This window comes from Heloderma suspectum, chromosome 2, assembly GCF_057233095.1.
Source record: "Heloderma suspectum isolate Gila_16-S chromosome 2, 16-S_ref, whole genome shotgun sequence".
Classification (NCBI taxonomy): Eukaryota; Metazoa; Chordata; class Lepidosauria; order Squamata; family Helodermatidae; genus Heloderma; species Heloderma suspectum.
In genome coordinates this window covers 201,990,152-202,013,144 of record NC_139459.1, presented here as the reverse complement: position 1 = coordinate 202,013,144, position 22,993 = coordinate 201,990,152, and the positions used below count along the sequence as shown (strand labels likewise).

Sequence of the window (22,993 nt, the reverse complement as noted above, 5' to 3'; positions counted from 1 at the left end):
TCCTCTTCCATTTGTAGCCCTCCTGTGTTTTCCCACAGCTTCTTCTGTGTTTTCTTACCAGAAGAAAATATGTTAAGAAAGAAAAGACGGAATAGCAGCACAGTGCCTTTTGACTGTTAACACTACAGGAGCCCACTGTCTGGAAGCACCCTCAGTTTTGCAAAACGACAGAAACCATCAAACTTCGGAGAAAGCCTTCTGTTCAGAAGTGGCACTATCACAGTAAAGGGCTTGAGAAACTCAACTTACTTCATACTCTACCATGCGCTTGTTGGCAAGATCAGCCTTATTTCCCGCTAAGGCTATAACAATGTTTGGGCTAGCTTGCCGCTGGAGTTCTTTCACCCATGTTTTTGCTCGCGCAAACGTTTCCTGCCAGAAGAGAAAACGCCAAAATGTCAGGGGTGCAGTCAAAAGATAAGCATAGTTCCTACCTACCACCAACTCTCTCACACTCCAGCAGTACATCCAAACAAAGCCTTTTTCCAACAGTGAAAGCAATTCTCCACTCAGACTGGCAGATTCTCAAAGACATGAGAGGAGCCCTGCTGGATCAGACCAAAAGTCTATCTAATTTAACATTCAGTTTCCCATAGTGGGAAGCACCTCAAAGAAGACATGAAGGCAATTATCTATCTATCCATCCATCCATCCATCCATCTAATATCCCACCTTTTTTCCTCCAAGGAATCCAAGGCGGCATACATAATCCTCCTCCTCTCCATTTTGTCTTCATAACAACAACCTCATGAGGTAGGTTGGGCTGAGAGTCTGTAACTGACCCAAAGTCACCCAGTGAGCTTCCATGGCTGAGTGGGGACTAGAACCTGGATCTCCTGGCTCCCAGTCCAACACTCTAGCCACTACACCACGCTGGCAATATCTTTCTACCACTGTTGCTTCCAGCAGCAGATACCAAGAGGCATACTGCCTCCTATACTAGAGGCAATGATAATCATTCAATGAAGAGGCAGCAGTTTCAAAAACAGATGTTCTCAAATGCAATCAAAAGAATATTTTAAAGAGTGAACCCACCCTTCCAGAGGCTACCATAAAGACTTGGTTAGTCTAGAGTAGCCTCGCCAAACCTGGCACCCTCCAGATGTTTTGGACTTAAGCCCCAGCCGACATGGCCAATGGCCAGGAATGCTGGGAGGTGAAGCTCAAAACATCTGGAGGGTGCCAGGTTGGGGAGTGCTGGTCTTGAGCAACTTCACTTGCATCCCACTGCAATCCTAAACATAGTGACTTGACAGTAAATCCCATTGAACCCAGTAGGATTTCATAAAAACATAAGAAGAGCCATGCTGGATCACACCAAGGTTCATCTAGTCCAGCATTCTGTTCACAGTGGCCAGCCAGCTGCCCACGGAAAACCCACAAGCAGGACACAGCAGTTCCCCAGCAACTGGCGTAACATGGTTTTTAACCAAGTTTCTTCAGAAGTAAAGTTGTAAATTAGGTCTCTATCATCTATCTGTTAGGTATTTGCCTTTCAGAGTCTCTTGACTTCTTTGAGGCAAAAAATATATCTACACAATGCATCCAGAAGATCATGCATTACTTGCTCCAGATCAAAACAGGCAGGAATTTGTGGTTTAAAAAAAATCATCAATTGTAGGCAAGGAAGTTGGTTTACAGCAAAGGTTTCATGTGGACAAGACAACTCCCTGGTCAGGCAGGAGCCTTACTCATTACTAACAAGTGTTAAATTGTACTGAGTTTCTAAGAAACAACAACCTATGTTTAAGTCTTTAGATGGCCTATATCCAAATATCTCCCTTTAGATGGCCTGTATCCAACTGCATCCAGCTATGGGGTAGGAAAGGGATCTCAAAGAAATGAACTGTCAGCTGAGACACTTCTATTCTGATTGTATGAGATCTCCATACTGATGTTTTTAATCTTGAGACTGACCCTTCTCCTCCCACGTCAGCAAACAGTGCATGCTTACCTGGTTGGTTATGTCATACACCACAATGGCAGCTTGAGCCCCTCGGTAATACATAGGGGCCAAACTGTGATATCTTTCCTGACCAGCTGTGTCCCAGATCTCAAACTTTACCGTTGTGTCATCTAGGCAGACAGACTGTGTAAGGAAAGCCGCTGTAAAATGAGAAGGTAGAGCGTTGGCTTAGGAGCCCATCAAAAATGGATGTAATCATTTAACTTTAGACATTAGAATTTATTGCAGTCACTGAAATTCTGCTGTTGTGAACTAGCTATCGCACCGATGGGAGACCAAGCAAAAAGTGCTATTATGTAATTTGATTAAAAGTTTGTTAGAGGTCATAATACAAACACCAAAGAGTGTAAGCATGCATGGGGTAACTGGTACAGAGCTACACACAAATGTGAAAGGTGTGTTAAGCTTTTGTCCTGCAAATAGTGTGCGTCAGAGCCAGCCTAGACATGCAGAGAAATCAGTGGTGCAGCCCTCCTAGGACTGTATCACTTCAGAGTGCAGGTGGAAAAACCACGTGTTGCTCTCCTACATACAAAATCATATGCATGTAGAAAAATAGCACCTCTCTTCCCACTCTGCCCCTGCTTACTGCTGGATTTGATATCTGTCCTCCCCTCAGTCACCACAGGTACTCCCTCCTGCAAGATTCCCCTCCCCAAGAAGGCAGCCATACAATTATAATATCTAGGTTGGCTGCTGGTAGCAAGACCTTAAAGATTGAGTGATATCTTTACAGAAGCATTAGAGAAGGGTTTACCAAAAAGGCATTACATGTACAATCAAACACTAAAACTCAGTGTAGTATTTTCCCATAAATAGGCTTTGAAGGCTACAAGAATGATAAAAGTACTTCTGTGAACATGTATTTTCTGTAGTATGTTTATTAAAGCAATTATGGACAAGATATACGATAAGTGGATGTGGATGACTGTGCTTTAATGGACAGTATGAGTATATTGGGATCCAGGGCTGCTTCCCTAAAGTTTAGGCCATGAATTTTCCTCCCATGAAGGAGATATGCTCAAAACTTACCACCAATGGTGCTCTCTTGGTATTCATGGAACTGTCCCTTGACAAAGCGCAGCACCAGGCTGGACTTGCCTACTGCCGATTCACCCAGTAGTACTAGCTTGAACTGACAGATCTTACTGGCTTGTGACTGACCATTTGGCCTGGCAGCTCCTCTGCTGGTCATGGCCTGGATTCCAAGAGCAGCCTGTGCCCCAGCCAATGCAAAAACCTACCAGCCGCTGACCAGACCTTGTGAGCACAGCGGGGGTTGGCTTGGAAAAGGATAACAACTTCCTCCAACAGTAAGTAGCTCCTTCTGGAATTAAAAAAAAAAAAAGAAGAGATTGGTCAATGTGCTGGACAAGTGAAAGACACTGTGGAGGCTTGGATGTAAATGCAAAAAGGTTAGAGAGAGATTCCGCAGAACCGAGCAGCAAACCAGCTTCAGCAAAACCTGAATAATGCGGAAGAAACAAGATTCAATCCTGGCCTTGTTTCCTCCATCTGTGAAATAGAAAAAAGCAGCCCTGCCACAAGGGGACATGCATGCACACTTTTCTAACAGATGCATATCCAAGCAGGGAAGAATATTTAGCCCATAAGAAGCACAGAGGATGCCTAGAGGCCACACAATCCATAGTCACACTATTCGCAGCAGGGAGAGTGTTAGATTCCTGGTATCTCCTGCATTTTATCTAACCATCATATTTAGCAACTGGAGTGTTAAAACCCCAAGAATCAGCCTCAGAAACAACTAGTTATTTTTTAAATCAATCCCTACACAAGCAAGCCCCCCAGAGTTAGCTTTGGGGGAAAGCACTACCATGTGCAGTGAAGCTCCCTGATCAATGAGTCCACAACTCTTGCAGATGTCTTTCTTGCTCACATTCCTAAAGATGTCACAAGGAGCTCCTAGACTAGAATGCTCATCACATCATGTAGTACCAAGAGCCAGGGCTAAAGGGGAAACACCCCTGACCTGGCCCAGAATGGTACATTACGACAGTGCTTAACATCTCAGTTTCATCATGAGCTCTGGCCAGGCTATCACTGAGTCCTACATGCAGCTGTTTGATCAAATTTCACAGTGCAACATGTCATCCAAATGTGTTTCTTTTCCTCAAGCAGTTTTTTCTTCAAACCAAAGGCCTGCTTTACAGATTAATTTCTATATTGGAAAAAATGAACTGTATAACATACACATGGGTGAAGATTTCAGATTCATAAGTGTCCAGGTGATGAGGCACTTTGAATTTTCTGAGTCCCGAGTATAAATGGCATCATGACTATCATTTGTCTCAGATCCACCCTTCGAGAAGCCCTGTGCTGTTTCCCCAGTGCAGCACATTCCTGATACAAGTAATCATCACAAGCATATGTTACAACCTTTTCTAGGGTAGAAGCATTAATATGTTATGCTACTCATGTCTTCTACCTCAGACTTTGGTAGTGTTTTGGATACACAAATAAGAGGGAGCAGGATGATAGCTGTTCATAGAAAGTTTTGTTTCATATGGAGATGCTCTTGGAAGCAAGATCTAGGGAAAGGCTGTTGACCCTTATACTATCAACAAACGGACCAACACTTATCACCCCCACGTATCAAGGGAATTCTATGTGTGTCTGTGTGTGTATGTATGTATGCATATGGGTGTATATACATACTCTATCTATCTATCTATCTATCTATCTATGAGAGAGATGTCAAAATGCTATCCCAACCCAAGACACACAGACCTGCTGGGCTGTGGTGTGACAGAATATGCGTTTCTGTGTACACAAGGGAGTGATGTGCCCAGCACTTCCTAACACCTTTCACTTCTCAGCTAAATGCTTTGCAGACAGTCAGGTATGAAGTCAAATGAGATCAGACCCCAACAACATTTGTTTGTTTTATTTACAATATTTGTATACCACTCATCTAAACCAGATTTCAGAGCGGTGAACATAAAAGAAAAAAGTAAAAGGATAAAAAGATTAAAATACTGTATTAAAATTATGCTTTTTAAAAACAGAACACTAATAAAAAACATGGCCGGTCAGTTAAGGAATGCCTCCTGGAACAGTGCTGTTTTCAGGAGGTACCAGAAGCAGCACAGTGTTGCTGCCTGCCTGACCTCCAGGGGCACAGAGTTCCAGAGAAGGGGGCCACCACACTGAAGGTTCTTCTCATGGTGGACTCCAATCAGGCCATAGGTCCATGTGGAACCACCAGGAGCATGCTCTTTGATGACCTCAGTGACCAGGCACGTTGGTAAGGGACAAGGCGCTCTCTCAGATATCCTGGTCCCAAGTTGTTTAGGGCTTTGTACGCTAGTAAATGACTAGCAATGGTTTTTATTGGCATTCTGTCTTTAATAATTTTAATATGCTGTTTTAATCTTTTATGTCTTTTTACTATTGTACTTTTTGTGTTCACCGCTCCGTAATCTGTTTGGATGGGGAGCGGTATACAAATGTCGTAAGTAAGTAAGTAAATAAATAAATAGTACTAGAACCTTAAACCTGACCCAGTAGCAAATAGGCAGCCAGTGCTCTCAGCAAAGGAGCTGCATGCTGAAGAGTGGCCATTCCTGACAACAGCCAAGCCGCCACGTTCTGCACTAGCTCCATCTTCCGGAGCAGCCTTAAGGAAAACCCCACATAGAACGATTGCAGTAATCCAGTCTTGAGGTTACTAGCGCCTGTACCACTGTGCCCAAACTATCCCTATCCAGGAGAGGCTATAGCTGGTGAACTAGACAAAGCTGCTAAAAGGCACTCCAAGCTGCCATGGCCACTTGGGCCTCCAGCGACAGTGAAATTTAACCAAGTTGTCTAATCAATTACAGGGGAACATTCACAAGGAAGTGGCAGCTGGGCTTACCTGTATGAACTAAACTCTGCAATGATAATTCAGATTCTGTAATTGGGCTAAAGATTGGGATACATTTTCTTCAAGATCCAGATAGATTTTGTTTAGATTTTATTTTTCCCACCCACACTCACCCCAAGAATTTTTTCCAGTATTTTTCGGACAAAATAATTACAAAGTAATGGATACTAGAAACTAGGCCAAATGAAGGACTACCACCCTGTGTGTGGTAGTGTGTGTGTCTGTACGTACATATGCAGCCCCTGGCACCCCAACAGACACCTAATGCAGCCCTTAGGGCCAAAAATGTTATGTACCCCTGGACTAGATGGACCTTTGGTGTGATCCAGCAGGGCTGTTATGACCTGTTCAATGGTGCCCCTAGCTGTCTGTCAGAAGCAAGCAGATATCAGGTGTGCTGTTAGATTAATCTTCCAGTGGCAACTTTAATACAGCTAAAGACAATGCATGACTAGAAACATGACCTAGGATTCACACAGATGTTCTATAAGTCAAATACAAAATAGCTGTTATTCATGCTATCCAAGGCTCCATAATGAAAACGCAACTTCTCCAAAGAAGTTCTTTCTGCAGTATGCACCAAGATCAAGTATGGAACAAAGTTAAAGCCAGAAACACAAATGTTATCTGTTAGCAAAGCAAATACTATGTATTTAGGTTTCCTTAAGCTGAGCCTGCAAAACACAGAAAATGCTTCCTTCCTTTTCAAAGACCTCTCTTAGAGAGCAGCTGAGCAATGACCTTGCAGACATCCTGTCCAAGTTTCCTGGGAAGAGCCTTATGCATTTCTAGAGAGGCAGTCTGCACAGCTGGTGCCAGCCTGTTAGGAGAAGCCTGAAGTGACACACTGCATTGTTTTATTCAGTGATTGTTGTTTACCCACGTACATTTTCAAAAATGTCCCCATAATTGCCGAGAGTGCCCAACGATTTTCATAGCCACAATACGAACCACAATTACTTGCATGCTGATAAGTTTTTCTACCCAAATGATTGTAAAGCGCTTAAAACTAACTCGATATGCCTCCTTTTTACAGTAAGGCAGATTTTAAGATGAAGGGAGATGACTATTAAGATGAATAAAAGGAATGCATAATAAACATTTTACACCAAGCCACTGACATACATTTATATATCCCCAAACTGTTGAGAATACCCATGCAGTACTATTTCTTGAACCTGTCAATAAGATCAGGTTTCTTCTTGGAAATTAGGGCTGATCCAAAATAGGGAACCCTTTTCACAAAATGTCTGCCCCACACAAAGAGAGGCTCCTGTTTCAGTCATCTTTCAGTGGGCACACATGAACACATCTTTCATGGGGCAAAGATGTTCAACTCCTTAAAAGTGGCAACTACCACTTAAAATAAAGGCAAACTGCAGCTCAATCCCTCCCCTGTCTTGACACATTATCTTCAAGGGAAGTTCATGATTTTACAGTGAAAGGCAGTTTCCCCTAAAGAAGTGCTATCCCTTGAGAATTCTGCAGTCCCCCAAATGGTGTTTATCACTGCAATATGCAGCACAGGTACAGCAATATCAGAAACATGTTTCTGGTTTTAATTTTGTTTATTTTCTGCAATTTAAAAATACATTCTCACTTATAAAATAAGAGAAGATTAATGGGGTGTTCTTGGTAGCACCCAGCAAGGTTGAAGATCAATTGTTTTGCTCCTCGCTTAAGACACAAAGGTCACCTCTCATGTTATATGATCATCCAAAGCTGTAGCTCACAACAGCCATATATCTAACCCAGAAGTGGGGAATGTGTGGCCCTCCAGATGTTGGACTGAAACTTCCATCAGCCCTAGACAGCATAGCCAAAGTTGAGGGATGATGGGAGTTGTGTGGCTCTCCAGCATCTGGAGAGTCACACATTCCCCATCCCTGATCTAAGCAAACAATATTCAGAACCCTTCATGTTTTAAGTTTAACCATTTTATTTCTACCTAAATATTCATGCTATCCAAGGCTGCATAACATTACCAAACTAAGAAACGAACTAATTCAAGCTAATTCGATAAAAAGTGATCACTAGAAACCAGATTTTCAGCAAGATTCTCAAAGTCACTGCTAAAGATAGACAGACCTAACAAGACCAAACTAACACTCAGCCCTTCCCTCATATACTCTAAATGTTACTGTTACATTACTGTTCCCCAGAAATATTTTGCAATAACTTATTTAGCAACATATGTACTGGCATTAATTCTTTGTAACAAACTACTTGTCAGAATCCCAATATAGACTCATATCCTGAAATCTTCCCTACGCAGCAGTAATGGTTTTGGGAAGTAATTTTCTTCTTTACCTCTGTTCCTGTGGCAAAGTCAGAGGTCACTCTGCAGCAAAAACCAAAAGTATTGAGGCACCTCAAAGGCTAATAAATGTACTGCCAAAAGACTTTGTTGTTTTTGCTGCAGACTAAACACAGCTACACTTTTGAAAATTCTCCAGTGCAGTTTAATCAAGCAGCTGTAGAGGTGACCTGATTAAGAGGCAGCATGTACTTTTTAACAGTGAAAAAGCACTGGATATTGAATCCAAAACTGGCAGAACAAGAGTTTTAGCCATAGCTCAAAGACAGTCAGACACATTCCAGTTAGAAGCAAGGTACAGACTGGAATAAACCAGTAGAAAGAATTAGTTCTTTATTGTACAGGCTTTCCAAAGACCAGACACAAATGTGTTGGCCGGATAAATTACTGGGTTAGCAATAACATCTAGGGAAGTTCAATTGTCCCAGTACTTTTTACAACCAAGGATGATGTTACTTTGTCTGCAGAACTATTAATGCCTTTATACAGTTTGATAAACACACACCAGAACAAAGTCATCTTTCATGAAACATAAAATAAAAGCTTGGCATTCTTATGCTAGTTATCTGGGGCTTCCTTTCCCTACTTCTATCGAGTTTAACACAGCACCAAGCAAGCCATTCTCTTCTCCCTTTCCAGGCATTAACAAGGAGCTCTAACCAGCTTCACCACTAAAATTTGTCTCAGAATAGCAACTTCAAATGTGCTCAGCATTATGGTGGAATGAAAGCATAATAAGACATCAACTAGTAGTTGGGGAGATTGCTGAGGATACTGCTGATAGACTGACTGATTGATTTCTATACTGCCCAATAGCTGGGTTCAAGCCTTTGTTGACCATGAAGTTCAATGGACTCCCTTAATTATGGGAGTTCACTGAACTTAAGTTTAATTTATCTCATAAGATTGTTGTGAGGAAAAGATGGGAAAACATGAGCCCTGCTGGATCAGACCAAGGGTCTATCTAAGTCCAGCATCCTAACAATGCACAAGCTTCTGGGAAATTCAATAGGAGAGCATAATAAAGCAAACTGCTCTCCCTTATTGTATGTCCCAGAAGGGAAGCTTTATGCATATGACTGAGCTTTTCACAGAATGGGTGGCATACAAATATGCCACCAGGTGTCATTTGTACAGTGCACTGTGATCAACCCTATGCAATTATCGGAAATAGCTTTCCAACAACTTTCTCTTTAACCATGAGGGCACCCAAGACACTACTAGATTTGCATAGTATAATTAGGGCCAAATTTATTCAGTAACATCTCAGACTGAAACATAAGTGCGCAACTTGTGGCCTTCCAGATGTTGTTGAACTCCAACTCCCATCACAAGCTGAATATAAGCCAACAATGTGATGTGGCTGCAAAAAAGGCAAATGCTTTTTGGGCTGCATTAACAGAAGCACAACTTCCAAATCCCAGGAAGTACTAGTTCCCCTCTACTCAGCACTGCTTAGGCCTCATCTGGAGTACTGTGTCCAGTTCTGGGCACCGCACTTTAAGAAGGATGCAGACAAGCTGGAGAGGGTTCAGAGGAGGGCAACAAGGATGATCAGGAGACTGGAAACAAAGCCCTATGAAGAGAGACTGAAAGAACTAGGCATCTTTAGCCTTGAGAAGAGAAGACTGAAGGGAGATATGATAGCACTCTTCAAGTACTTGAAAGGTTGTCACAGAGGGGAAGGCCAGGATCTCTTCTCGATCATCCCAGAGTGCAGGACACGGAATTATGGGCTCAAGTGACAGGAAGCCAGATTCTGGCTGAACATCAGGAAAAACTTCCTGACTGTTAGAGCAATACGACAATGGAACCAATTCCCTAGGGAGGTGGTGGGCTCTCCCACAATGGAGGCATTCAAGATGAGGCTGGGCAGCCATCTGTCGGGGGTGCTCTGCAGTGAGCAGGGGGTTGGACTCGATGGCCTTGTAGGCCCCTTCCAACCCTACTATTCTATGATTCTATGATCCCTCAGCATTGGCTATGCTAAGGCTGATGGGACTTGCAATCCAATGACATCTGAGGGTCACAAATTGCCTATCCCTGGACTAGAATCACAGAGTAGAAAGAAACATTGGCTATGGTACTGAAAGTTTAAGCTTTCACCATATTTTATAAGTCACAGTATCTGTACACTAAGGGGCCATATAAATGGAATTAGGGAAGCAAGACATTTTAGAAGCTGGTTTTACATCTGTAAGAGCACTAGCCAAGGACACCAAAGCAACTGTCTTCCCCTGCTCTGGCAAGTAGAGGATAAGTCTGTACCAGAGGACTCAGGAAGGTTTTGAAGTTTGTTTCTGCTCCTAATCATCCAAATTCTAAAGGTGTGGAGACAGAGGAAGCTGGCAAGCCACTCAAAGAGCATTTGGGGACAGATAGGATCAATCATCTTATCTTTGCTAATCAGAGTGAGCAGGCAGTCTAGGCTAAAAACAAAGGGGAGGGGGCTTGATTTCTTGAAAGTCATAGATCAGATTGGAGCAAAACTTTCCAATTCTAACTTAACTTTGGGAGGCTAATAAAAATAAAAATGAATGAAAAAAAAAACATCACACAGGGCATGGCTGTCTGTATATTTCTCTCTTTTTCTGATGGGGTTCCTAGCACAGACTAGTGCTTGTTGGCATGATTAACAAACCACCCATAACCCTAAAATAGCCCATGGTCTCTGGGTGGTTTGTTAACCACAAAAACAACCCACCTTTGCCGGGTTCAGATGATGCAACAAGCCACAGTTGCAGCTTGAATATTCAACAGTTGCCCAGCACACACTACAACCCACTATGGCTTAAATAAACCACAGTGGGCTACAGTGATCAAGCAAACCCGATCACTGGGTTTTTACAGCTTAAACCTTGACATGTTTACTTGGAAATAAGTCTGCGTTCACTGGAGTTTACCTCCATGTAAGTGCATGTAGGACTACAGTTGTAGAAGAATGTGGCAAGGTTTTTCAAATTGGAGGCTTTGGGGTCATTCTGAGACCCCTAAATGAAGGATCATAAATGCCAAAAATCTGGTTTCATCATGATTAATAAAAATAAAGACCACAGAGTATAGCTTTTCCAAATCCTAAGGGCAGAGAGTTCCAGTGATGTAGGTTGAAAAGCTGCATCCAAGTAGACACTAGTCTACGTCACACAAAATGTGTTTTAAATGCAGCCTTGTAAATTAGCCAAAGTAGTTCCTAGCCTGCCCCTCTTGTGAGTAAAAAGCAGCCTAGTAAAATTCTTGCAGACTAGCAATGCAGCAACCTGCTTGGCTTCTATGCTGGATGTGTAGGAGAAGGTGTCATCTCCTGCATGTCCAGCACAGAAATGCAGCAGGATAACAGCAGAAGGATGTAGTGATCCATGCCTCCTCCTGCATCCTGCTGTGTCTCTACATTCAACATGCAGGTTGACCTGCTGTGTGTCCAGCACAGAAACCAAGATGGCTGGTGGAGGCAGGACAGTACTCCAATCTTCTTCCACTGGCTGTCTTAGTTTCTATACTGGATACACAGTAGGCAGTTTCACCCAGGAATACCACTGGACAGCATTCATCCAAAAGAAGGAAAAGGAGGATTTATCTCTAGGATTGTCCCGATGAAGAATTTACTAGTCTAACTCTACCAGTATGGTGGAATGTGCCAGCTGCTTGCCCAGAATGAACAGTTACATAATCTTTAGTATAGATCAACTGCCAAGTTGATCTATACTAAAGATTAGGTTGGCTCAGTACATATCAGGTTTCTGTCAAGACCCTTTATCATTTCAGGTATTTTCTTTGAAATCCAGTCCTAAAACAACTACCCAGGAAACCTAGACTGTAACTTTCTTATTGCCAGTGGGATTTTCTTTTGTTTATAACCTCCATGGGTGATTTTTGTTTTCAGGAAGGGGGTATAGAAGGCATATTTAAATTAAATTATTTATAACAGTACATTTGGTGGTGGTTGTTTCAGTTGCTTAGATCAGTTGCATTAGATCTGCTGTTCTGCTAGATAATGTATCCTAGACCATTTCTGTTGATTGCTGATGGAGAGATATTAATCTGAGCAACAAAAGTGAGGGGACACATTAGCCTGGTTCATGCGTCACTCTGAGCAATTCCTGGGTTGTTTAACCCAGGAACTGCAGGAGGAGTGGAGTGCACAAGTGCCATTCCTGATTTCAAGTAACAACCCAGGAATGCCCCATTCCTGGATTGTTTTGTGATGCCCGAACCCAGACAGTCTGGGGTGTTTATGGTTAAACAATTCAGAGTTAACCCAACAATTACCCTTGGTTTGTTATTGGGTTAACCCTGGGTTATTTAACCCATAAACAACCCAGATTGTTTGGGTTCGGGCATCATGAACAATGGAGGAATTGAAATCCAAAATGGCTTTCCTGCTCCACTCCTCCTGCAATTACCCAGAGTGACATGCAAACCAGGTTAATGTGTGCCCTCACTTTTGTTACTCAGATTAACATCTCTGGTCTAGGTTGCATTATCTAACAAAGCAGCAGATCTAGTGCAACTGAAACAACCATCACCAAATGTACTGCTAACCAAACCAGGAATTGCCCAGATTGACATGCGAACAAGGTCATGATTGCTGCAGGAAACACTGGTGTTTTCCAGATGCATGTATACCAGTGTTTAAAGATGGGTATGATTTCCACAAGTTAGCAGCAGAAAACGTCAGTATAACGCCTGGACTTGCCCCAAGGATGTTCGACACAAAGAGTTTTATACACCCAAATAAGACTGTCCCTGTCCGATGTGATATTATCCCAAGACATTAAACATTTTCACGGGGACAACTCCCCCAAGCCATTATTTAACATAATATTTGTAGAGAACTGCCAAGCCAAGTTGCACACCTCCTCCCTACAATGAAAGTGCTATTCTTCAGGCAGTCTTACTAGACTCTGAAGAAAAAGAAACTCCTTGGACAGTGGGATGAGAGAGACCAATCCTCTCCAGAATAGATGTAAGTGAAGGCTATGGGCAGCATAGATATATAGGGCGGGGAAGGGGAACCTCTTTCAGCCCAAGGGCTGAATTCAATTTTGGAGAAGTTCTCGGAGGATGCATTCCAGTGGTGGGCGGGGCCAAAGAGAAAGAGGGCAGGGCCAAAATACAAAAGATACAAGCATATTGTAGCATAAAAGTTCTTACTGTCAGTAACTAAGCATTAGGAAATTATTTCAACTTTTTAGAATGGGAGGAAAAACTGCACAAAAGCTGGGAAGCCACAAATTGGTGGTTGGGGAGAAATGGATGGGGGCGTGGCCATCTGGGACCACAGGATTTGGCCCCAAGGAGAGTGATTCAGCCCCCGGGCCTGAGGTTCCCCACCCCCACAGTATCGTCAGATTATATGGTACACTGGGTGCATAATGGGTAGGAACAAAGAACCCAGGGGTGAGGAAAGGGGTTAGTATTTGAGGTGGTTCAAGTGTTTACTGGTGCAGAGCAGGGCAGGTATTGACATCCAAGTAGTGCTGATTAATCAGGTGCAGTGTGTGACTTAAGAATTTTTGTTCTGTTTATGTGCCTCTACCTGTTAAGAGAACCAATCTGGTTTGCTAATACTTTGTCATGGATCTTCACCATGGCCAAGATGCAGAACAGAATGGTCTCCACTTAGCTGCAATCACTCCTTCCATTATCACTCCCACCTTAAAGGCACTCAAAGCAACCACAGAGAGATGGGAAGAACAGCTCACCTTTAGAGGTTCTGAGCACTTCTTACACTCTATTCCTCTGGCCTGCAGCTTGAATCTTTATTTATAGCTAAATAAACTAATAGTTGTATAGCACCATGAATAATGAGGAATGCTACAGATACAGTAAGTACCAATACCTCCAGTACAGAAACCCTTCATCAGAGCAATCACAGAACAACTACTACCAATGCTACCTTAGATCCCCAATACATGCTTTTGTTTACATGGAAAAACAAGCAGGCAAAAGTTGCTGTTGACACCACACCCTTGGTACCATTTGTTTAGGTGCTCAGCTACTAAGATGACCAAGTACCACATGATGAAAGCAAGATAGACACATAGGATGCCAGAAGCCTCCACAAGCCTGCATGTCCAAAGAAGTTCAGAGTTTGGAAGCTTTGGGAGGCTCCTAAAAACCAACACTGAGGTATTTGATACTTCTATCCATATTCTATTTTTTAAAGTTGAAAAGTTAATTCTCTATCCCACAAAATTGAAGAAAATAAACACAAAAAAGCTCACTGACATCAGATGAGTTATGGCTGGGCCTTCTTCACCATTTTGTTCTTAATCTCATAGCCTGGCACACCTCCCCCCACCATCCCTCACTACTTACTCTCCTACCCTTCAGTCTAGCTTCTGCCAACCAGTTCACATCTGCAAAATTATGCAGAATAAGTCTGCTGTTCAGGCAGCGGAATCTGAGTTTAACACAGAAGACTAGTCCCACAGAAATCCCATTTATGAAGATTTCTCTCATTTCATTATAAATGACATGGCATTACTGCCTTGCTACAAATGCTTGTCTGAAGGCTAGGGTAAAACATGCTGAACTCATCAGTGGAATATGTAGCAGCTTCTGCAACTAATTTCTGCTTTCAAGTATTTCCTACAGCTTCCAAATATCTGAGGCCCCCAAAGCTTGAAACAAGCAAGTACCACCAACCGAGGGACTTTGGTCTGAAGACAAACCTTTACCCTTCTCTAAGCACGTAAAAACAGCACAATAGTTGCAAATAGCACTATCTGCGCTGGATCTGCCTGCACCAATTCAAGGACAAGACTGGAAGAGGTGAGATTACATGTTTACCCATCGTATTGTTCTAGGCTTGAAAGTCTTTAAATACTGGCAGAGCAAGATGGGAAGCTGAAGTTTACCAGGGATATTGCATCAGGGTCAAGGAACAAGAAGCAATTGGTAGTTGAAATATCTAGCTCAGATTTTTCCATGGCCAAAGAGCTCACCAGATTCATCCTTCAGCCCTTTTCTTTAGCTAGAATACAGCACAAAAGAAAGTTAAGTGAAACACCATGCACAACAGTCATCTTTTAGACAGATGACTGTCTACCATATGAGTAACATACTTGTTAAATTCAGATCTATGATTTTACCCAAGATTTCATTATGTTAGGGTGCCTAACACGCACTGTCCACAAATGCTTTTAAAAGATTAGAATTCTTCCCAACAGCATTTACTGTTATCTTCAACTTTAGACAGATATCTAGTGACCTGCTGTTTCCAACTGTACCTTTAAGAGTCAATTTAAGCATGCTCCAGGATGACAGCCACAAAATGCACACTCACTGAATTCATATCACTACATTTGTGCCAGCAAGGCAGAACTGATATTTGTATTTCAGAGAAGGATGAGCCCCATTTGTCAGAGATCAAGAGCCTTCACCCTCATCTTGTAATACATTTATTCAATACGCAGGACTGTAGCTTCATGTCCCACCCTAGGGCCCAGCTCACCTTCAATTGCCCAAGCAGTAGGCCTGCTTACCTAAGTGAATTAGGCAAAAAAAAATATGAGAGTCACGTATAGCCATGCTGTACAACATGTGCAGGCCTGATAATTCTCAGTCTTTTACTGGCAAAATGGGAGGGAGCATTTAAAGACAAAAGGTAATCAGACAAACATTAGTTTCAATATGCGACAGGCATATATGTGATGCTCAATGCACATCAGTGAGCAGAGCAAAAAAAGATATCTGCCCCTCCATGCATCAAATATACAAGCTTTAAAGTGGAGGTGAACAAGGCTCAAGAGGAATCCTAACAATAGTTTGATCTCTGCAAGAGCAAAGGTTATTAAATGCCAGTTTTCAAGTCAAGAAAATTGTTGCTATGCTATACTACCTTGAACATCTCTCACCCTATCGCTGGCAAAGTTCTGGATAACTAGTAGGTTATCAACTTAAAAGTGAAAGAAAACCTGGGCTTGCTTTTCCAACTTCCTTCATAGAATCACAGAATAGAATCATAGAATAGTAGGATTGGAAGGGGCCTACAAGGCCATCGAGTCCAGCCCCCTGCTCAATGCTAAATCCACTGATTCTCTTCACTATTTGGGCTGGGTAATCATTTTTTCCAGGACACTGTAATATTAGGGCTCAGCTAGCATAATAGTTTCTATGCAGAGCTCTCTTTCAAGGCTGCAAGTGAGGGTAGAATACAGCACCTCATCTTCTGAGATGGGTGGACAGTTGGAATATTTTGCTAGTGCTTCAGAGTTTACAGTGACTTCTTATAGTCTTCTAGGCACAATTCAAAGTACTGTTTATGGAGCGGGGGAACCTAAACAGTTTGGGCCCTGCATACCATTGAGATTATTTTTTCCCCTATACCTCCTAAATCCTGACCAATAGGGAACACCTGTTAACAGTATTATCTGTGTATGATACCTGAATGAACATCAAGGACATAAACAGAAGAGCTATTTCATATTTATAGAACTCCCTTGACATGAAACTCAGACCCATGGTCTGAATTTATTACAGAAACAATGCAATGTCCTTAGGTTTGGACAACCCATTTGGTGGCCATGGGTTTTGTTTGTTCGTAGAAAAGAATTGGAATTTCATAGTTGGGGGGGGTAATGTCATGATCCTGCAGAATAAGACAAACTAATACACAATAAAGGACAATATAGTTAACTGATTTATTCATGAAGGCCTAACAGGAATAAGGTGCTAGAAAACACACCAAAGGCACTGGTATTTCAGGGAGTACCTTCCTGATGAAATGTGTAGTTCCCTAAGCACTTTTCAGGCAGATTTAAGAACAAATGACACCAATTTAGTCTAAGGCAGGAAATGGCCTGGCTGCTTAATATGTCAACCAGCAGAAGCAACCACAAAATATTGTTAAGTGGTCACAAAAACTGCCATCCTGGATCAGACCAAAGGTCAGCCTGCATTTTGTTTCCAAATTCAGACAACCAGATGCTCCTAGGATACTCTGAAGCAGGATATGAAGACAACAACCATCCCTTGTAATCTGGTATTTGGTTAAAACATAACTTTTTTAAATAGGCTTTCAGGATTCCTCCTTGCCTTTAGTGCTTAATACTTGTTTCTAGTTAACAGCATCATCCTTGCAAGTATGGGGGCTGGATATTTTTCCAAGATGAAAAGGAAAGAGTTCCAACTTTTCTCAAATACTTTCCGAACTCCAAGTTATTTCACATGCAAGACAACAGAAATTTACAGTTCCCAACACAAAACTTTTAGATAGTGGGAAGGAGATTTGTGACAACAGAGAAAAAGTTATTTTACGAAGTTAGCGATGGGACATTTTCAAGAAAATAGATTATTAAGACAGACAATACTGGAACGACTATGTCCATCAGACAGAAGCTCAGAAGTTATTTTGTAAGAGTGTACACTAATGGATGGACAGGAAGGCCTGGCGTGCTATGGTCCATGGGGTCACGAAGAGTCGGACACGACTGAATGACTGAACAACAACAACACTAATGGATGGCAATAAACAAAAGTAGATAGGAATGTTAATGTCACTTTGCAGAGAAGGAATTGAAGATCAAGGAGAAACGCAGATTCTCTGTTGAGATCATACAAGAAACAGTGGAAAATGAACAGATGAAACACTGGGTCCAAATATGTAATCTAAGTATCCAAATGTATCTTTCTAATAGTTGAGGGAAAAGACAAGTGGCAGGCAAGCAGAAGTAAAAGCGGATGAGAGACACACAGTGCTGGCAAGACATTTCACCCACATTAACTACTATTGGTACATTCACACTGGAGAGCCAGTGTGGTGTAGTGGCTAGAGGGCTGGACTGGGAGCTGGGAGAACCAGGTTCTAGTCCCTGCTCAGCCATGGAAGCTCACTGGGTGACTTTGGGCCAGTCACAGACTCTCAGCCCAACCTACCTCACAGGGTTGTTGTTGTGAGAATAAAATGGAGAGGAGGAGGAGGATAATGTAAGCTGCCTTGGGTTCCTTGAAAGAGGAAAAAGGTGGAATAAATGCAATAAATAAATAAATATTGGTACAGTGATATATGAGCACCAATAAAAGTATTAATTCACTTTCATTAGATGCAAGGTTAGTGGTAGCTAGGATAGAAGTAATAAGGACAAAACTAGGGAGAGGTAACTTCTTTCTGAAGATTAGGGGAAAGTATCTCATCAGTAAACAATAGAAGGCTTATCACTTGGCATGCAGCGGACTGGACAAGAAATTCTAGGGCAAACCCACACTGAATGACCTCATATCCCTCTGTAATCTTACTTCCATGATTCACATCCTCCCCTTTCTTCATAGTCCTACAAATGATCCAGTACCAGATTCCACACCTGAATAACACCATGGCAATCCCACGTAGGAAAAACAAGGCATAATGTAGCACATGGAAGTAGCCATTCAATTAACTATGATGAGCACAAGATGCACTGCACACATACATTTTTACAATTTTAGCTTTGATATCTGCAAGCCACCACCAGGTAACAGACTCCTATGATGCCTTATGGGTATGGGTCACATTAAGTACTTCCAACCAGTTACCTCTATTTTTAATACTGGATCAACAAGATATCTATTTTCTTCTTCTTCACTCTGGTTCTCTGGGCAGCTTGCCTACACCAATGCATTTTTAATAGAGTCAAGCTGTAAGGAGAACAGATTATAAACCCCTTAAAGGAGAAATATATGAATCCCTAATGTGCCCATCTCCAGAATATTTGGGGAATAATTACAAGGATGAGTGAAAGCATCACACATGGTCAACCAGAACCTTGAATTTAAACAGAATCAAATGTTCTTTATGGATTCTGATCGTACAATAGGTGACTTTGCTTTGAAAAGCAACAAAACTCTAGCGTGCTTTACCTCTCCCAGGTGCCCACATTTAAGAAAAATGTCCAGGTTGATTTGGGAAACCAAGGGAGAAAAAGGAAACCTCAGTGCTATGAGGAAGGCATGAGTGCTTTAACAGCTACAGAACATGGAAGGCCCAAGGATAGCAGCTTCAGCAGGTCAAGCAACCATGCTCACAACAAAAAGCAACAGCTAGGGCAGCTGCAACTTCCCTGACTCTGTAGTGGTACAAAGTCCTACCTTCATAAACAGAAGAAGTAGGCCTGGGGGTTTTAATAAGTCCCTCTACAACGCTGCTACCAGATCAAGATTTCATAAATCAAAATAAGGCTGATGATGAAAGTATGGAGTCTATTCCATAGCGATTGATGCTCCTAAAGCAACAGCACTCAAAATACAGAATACATGTCAAGGCTCCCTAGTAATCTTAACCTAAAGGTAACCACAGTATCAAAACTATTAGAAGAATGACCAACACAGAGAGGTTAGCATGGCCACCCTGTCACCGGGTGCCCCCTTCCCACTACAGCCCATAACAAGCCAGACTCCACTCCAGCCTCTACATTTCCACTGAAAAAGCAGCCAGTCTAAATAACTCAGCCACCGTTGGTCCCCTACGTCAAAAAGGCCATACACGATAACAGGACACATTAGGGTCAGCCAACTTCCCCGAAACACGCACACACAACCCACCGACACGTACACTGAATACAACCTTCACGCCTGAGTCCTCTCGAGACGTTCGCCCCATCCCCGAACGCCTCGCCATCCAGTTGCCCAGGCTGTCAGGGTCCTTCCGCTTCCACCCCGCTTTTGCTTTCCCATTTTATACGGGTGCCTCACATCTCCTCACGATACACATTCAGCTTCCTAAAAACACCCACCCTTTAGTGACCAGGGGGAGGGAGGAAGAGAGGAACAGGCCCACTTCACCCACCCAAGCCTCCTCGGCCCTCTCACCAACTACCCACTCCAAAAAGCCTCTTCTCCCGCTCCCAGAGCCACAAGGCCACTGCCTCCCCACAGCGAGGAGCCACCAAGCCCACTCCCTTCCCCTTCCCACTCCTCTCCCCCCGAAGGGCCCAACTTCTCCCCACTCTCCGGGTAGCCAGACAGCCGCCAGTCCTAGGAAACCCACCCCCGAGCCCGCGGAGACAGTCCCTCACGTCACCCAGACAACCTGTGCGGCCCAAGCCCCCCGTCCGGGTACCTGAGACGGCTCCGACTCCCCCCTTTGCGGCCCCCGACTCTCTCGCACACAAACTACCTCAACCAAACCCACCTCCGTGCAGGAAGGCGGAGCCAGAGTGCTTTCCGCACCAATTGGCGTTAGGCGCCTGGGGAGCGGGCACGCCCTCTTGACCAATCATTTTTTGCGAAACCGCACCCTTGCTCCATCTGACTAATTGGGACCCTCGAAGGGAAGGATGGGCAGCAGCTATTTCACCAATGGAATGGAGAAGGCGGAATAGCCAATTAAAAAGCATCTAGCCAATAGGCGGGATGAATATTTCTTTAACTGATGAGAGAATCAACCAGTAGAAAGGTCGTTGATTCCGGAGGTTTCATAAACAACAAATAAGGTGACCTGGGGGGGCGGAGTCGTCTGGCATCTGCAACCAATCATTACTCGGACATCCGTCGATACTGCCCAATCCCAGGTCAGATGTCCTCGATGTCGCCTAGGGAGAGGCAGAGTATGATTGGCTACCGAGTTGGCGGGCGTGACCGGAACTTTTTTGCCCAATCCGCGACCTAGCTCTCGCCACTGGCCAGTGAGAAGCGAGCTGAGATTTTAATGGCAGTCGACGGGAGGGAGAGGGAGGGGACGTTCGGGAGGTGTCTGGCCTTTGACCGCGTTAAGCGTCGGAGGGGCGGGGCGGGTCGGGTCGTGTCGCAGAGACGGGGAAAGGAAGCTGGGCGCTAGTAAGCGGGATGCTGACTTGTGTGCAGGGCGGGAAAGATCAGCCATGGGGGCAGCAAGCCTAGGCACGCTTCCTAGGCGCCTGGACACCAGCTCCCATCAGCATGGCCGTTGTCAGGGATGATGGGAGTTGTAGTCCAAAACATCTGGAGGGCACCAGTTGGGGAAGGCCAGCCTTTCTCTCTGGCAGAGCCAGAGGCTCTTTCCTCACAGCTACAGAGATTTAATCTCTAGCTGCCCAAACTATAACGCAAGTCCTGTAGTGATTATATCTGGGATCTCCAGTTTACGCTGTTAAGAGAGCGGTAAGAGAGTCAGGCACCTCTCCATCGCGCCTGGAGCCGGCTCCCGCTGAGACACTCACCCCCTCCGGGTCTTTCCCGCTATCAACTGTCATTGCTGAGGCCATCAGAAGGAGAGGAAGCAGCAGCCCTTCCACTGTGTCCATGATCTGCTGAATTTCGCAACTGAGAATCTAGTGCCTGGAATTGTTTGCCCCTCTCCCCTCCTTTTCCATTTGTGTCGGGGGGGGGGGTAGTTTATATGCCGGCGGGCAGAGATTGCCTTAAGAAACATCTTTGTAAGCCACCTTGGGTGCCTTTCTGGCTAAAGGGTGAGAGACGAATGCTCTAAACAAATGAATAAGAAGCAGAACAAGTCTGCATGCAAGCGAATGGAGCGTAAAACATGCCTGTCTTCAGCTGAGCTTTGCTGGGGTGGGGTGGGGTGGGGTGGGGGGTTGGCAAGGGGGAAGAGGTATCAGTTAAACTAGTCCTATGTTTGACTGTTTTGTTTTGCATGCAGCCACCCTGTGTAATTCTCAAGAAGACTTGGTTTCAAAAAATCCAAAGCATTAGTAAAAGTTCACGGTGAAGTATTAGTACATCCTACTAAAGCCATTCTGCTTACAATTTATTAATATCTGTCCTCTTGTATTTCAGTGGAGACCTGCCTGAAGTCATTGTTGCTGTTCAGTCGTTAAGTCATGTCTGACTCTTCGTGACCCCATGGACCATACCACCCAGGCCTTCCTGTCCTCCACTCTCTCCCGGAGCATGCTCAAGTTCATATTCATTGCATCGGTGATGCTATCTAGCCATCTCATCCTCTGCCGTCCCCTTCTCCTTTTGCCTTCAGTCTTTCCCAGCATCAGGGTCTTTTCCAGGGAGTTTTCTCTTCGCATTAGGTGGCCAAAATATTTGCGCTTCAGCTTCAGTATCTGTCCTTCCAATGAGCACTCAGGGTTGATTTCCTTTAGGATGGACTGATTTGACCTCTTTGCAGTCCAGGGGACTCGTAAGAGTCTTCTCCAGCACCACAGTTCGAAAGCATCAGTTCTTCAGTGCTCAGCCTTCCTTACAGTCCAGCTCTCACAGCCATACGTTGCTACTGGGAAAACCATAGCTTAGATGGACCTTTGTCAGCAAGGTGATGTCTCTGCTTCTTACTATGCTGCCTAGGCTTGCCATAGCTTTCCCCCCAAGGAGCAAGCGTCTTTTAATTTCATGGCTACAGTCACCGTCTGCGGTGATCTTGGAGCCCAAGAAAATAAAATCTGTCACTGCTTCCATTTCTTCCCCTTCTATGTGCCAGGAAGTGATGGGGCCAGATGCCATGATCTTAGTTTTTTTAATGTTGAGTTTCAAACCAGCTTTTGCACTCTCCACTTTCACCCTCAATAAGAGGCTCTTGAGATCCTCTTCGCTTTCTGCCATTAGGGTGGTATCGTCTGCATATCTGAGGTTGTTGATAAGTCTCCCGGCAATCTTAATTCCGACCTGTGATTCATCCAACCCGGCGTTTCTCATGGTGTACTCTGCATAGAAGTTAAATAAGCAGGGCGACAATATGCAGCCTTGTCGTACTCCTTTCCCAATTTGGAACCAATCGGTTGTTCCATGTCCGGTTCTTATTGTTGCTTCTTGACCCTCCTACAGGTTTCTCAGGAGACAGGTAAGGTGGTCTGGTACTCCCATCTCTTTCAGAATTTGCACAGTTTGTTGTGATCCACACAATCAAGGCTTTAGCATAGTCAATGAAGCAGAAATAGACATTTTTCTGGAATTCTCTTGC

The 22,993-nt window shown here is 43.7% G+C and overlaps 1 protein-coding gene across 2 annotated transcripts in view; it reads right to left on the bottom strand.

The window, feature by feature from the left end:
• RAB5B (RAB5B, member RAS oncogene family) overlaps positions 1–20,276 on the bottom strand; it is a 32,068-nt gene extending 11,792 nt beyond the window's left edge. For both annotated transcript variants that reach the window (XR_014788183.1, XM_084837382.1), the window contains exons 1-4: positions 20,207–20,276; positions 2,999–3,293; positions 1,955–2,106; positions 250–372 (exon numbers count right to left, since the gene is read on the bottom strand). Coding sequence is in view for 1 of the 2 variants with exons in the window: in XM_084837382.1 (XP_084693508.1) it covers positions 250–372; positions 1,955–2,106; positions 2,999–3,161 (438 nt within the window). In the remaining variant the exon portion in view is untranslated. The remainder of the gene's footprint in view (positions 1–249; positions 373–1,954; positions 2,107–2,998; positions 3,294–20,206) is intronic.
• Positions 20,277–22,993: the final 2,717 nt, after the last annotated feature.